At 42.9% G+C, this 1,446-nt stretch overlaps 1 protein-coding gene across 1 annotated transcript; it reads left to right on the top strand.

The window, feature by feature from the left end:
* Positions 1-504: 504 nt before the first annotated feature.
* Positions 505-1,446, top strand: LOC111012185 (uncharacterized). The gene is made up of 2 exons (XM_022286238.2): positions 505-925; positions 1,028-1,446. Exons 1-2 carry the CDS (start codon positions 505-507, stop codon positions 1,444-1,446), a joined length of 840 nt encoding a protein of 279 aa, XP_022141930.2.

The raw sequence follows: 1,446 nt of genomic DNA, 5'->3' as shown, positions 1-1,446 counted from the left end.
GACCCACATATCCTATACCCTCATTTCCTTCCTCATCATCGAACCCCTTTTCTTCCCGACAGCCACACCCCTCGTACGGGCATATAGGTCATGATGTAAAGGGTTTAACACCATTGGGGTCAGATGTTGTTCCATGTAAACTAGGAGATGATAGGGTGTGTGATTGGGATGTGCCGGGAGTATGGAATGATAACGAAGATGAAAGTGGTGAATCATATGACCCGTTGGTAGAGTCTGAAGAAGGACACTCTCAAGCAGAATATGGGAACGAAGAGCATGACGATGCGCTTGATGATGAGCTTGAGCCTGATGTCGAACAAGTGCACACTGAGATTCGCATGGATGAAGAAAGCGGTCCGGCCACCGGGATGTAATGGTCTCACCGGAGACCCTAATGATGAGAAATTGCAACTCATAGTACAGTCTTCTGGGACAAATGATGTTAATGAGAGCGATGTATTTGATAATAAGAAGGAGTTGAGTTTGAAAATGCATTTAGTTGCAATGCGGAAGAATTTTCAGTTTAAAGTAAAGAAGTCGACGTCGGAGCTATATATACTGCGGTGCGTTCATGCTGATTGCACGTGGAGACTTCGAGCTACCAAGCTAAAGGAATGCACTTTGTTCAAGATAAAAAAATATTGTGCTGCCCATACGTGCTATGGTGGAGCTTTAAAACATGATCATAGGCAAGCCAAAAGTTGGGTGGTAGGACATCTTGTGCAAGAGAAGTTCACAGACGTCTCCCGCACGTATAGACCGAAGGACATTATACAAGACATGAGAAAGGAGTATGGTGTCAATTTAAGTTATGATAGAGCATGGCGTTCTAGTGAAGAAGCACTCCGGCTTATTAGAGGTGATCCAGCATCGTCATATGGTCTACTTCCAACTTATGGTAAAGCTTTGAAAATCATGAACTCAGGTACTATTTTCCAATTAGAACTAGAAGGTGACAAATATTTCAAATATGTATTTATGACATTGGGTCAATCGATTTGAGGTAATCTTGGTTGTATTAGACCAGTGTTGGTTGTTGACGGGTCCCACCTAAAGGGGAAGTTCAGAGGGGTATTGTTATCAGCTTCTGGTGTCGATACGAATAATCAGATTTACCCGGTAGCATTTGCGATTGTCGACGGTGAGACGGTAGCATCATGGGTGTGGTTTATGACTCAAATAAAACGTGCGCTCGCTGGAGTTGATAATTTGGTTTTCGTTTCTGATAGACATCAAACCATTTGCAAGGCAATCGACAAGGTATTTCCTGCTGCATTTCATTGCTTTTGTATACAGCATATCAAGGTCAACTTGATAGCAAAATTTAAAAACGATGCGAAGGCAGTTGAGGAACTATTTTTAAAGGCTGCAAAGGCGTATCCGAGTCATATTTCAACTCGATCTGGGCCCAACTTCGTGCATACCCCGGTGTACGGGAATATTTAG

This window comes from Momordica charantia (assembly GCF_013281855.1).
Source record: "Momordica charantia cultivar OHB3-1 chromosome 4 unlocalized genomic scaffold, Mcharantia_2.0 BLBB01000004.1, whole genome shotgun sequence".
In the NCBI taxonomy this organism is placed as follows: Eukaryota; Viridiplantae; Streptophyta; class Magnoliopsida; order Cucurbitales; family Cucurbitaceae; genus Momordica; species Momordica charantia.
Note: the sequence above shows the minus strand (reverse complement) of the source record. Positions and strands in the feature narration are given on the sequence as shown.

Bases quoted from the DNA above. Each gene is read 5' to 3' on its own strand.
- LOC111012185 (XM_022286238.2), top strand. From the start codon at position 505: ATGCGGAAGAATTTTCAGTTTAAAGTAAAGAAGTCGACGTCGGAGCTA. The intron at 926-1,027 runs GTACTATTTTCC...GTATTAGACCAG, and splicing joins TTTGAAAATCATGAACTCAG to TGTTGGTTGTTGACGGGTCC.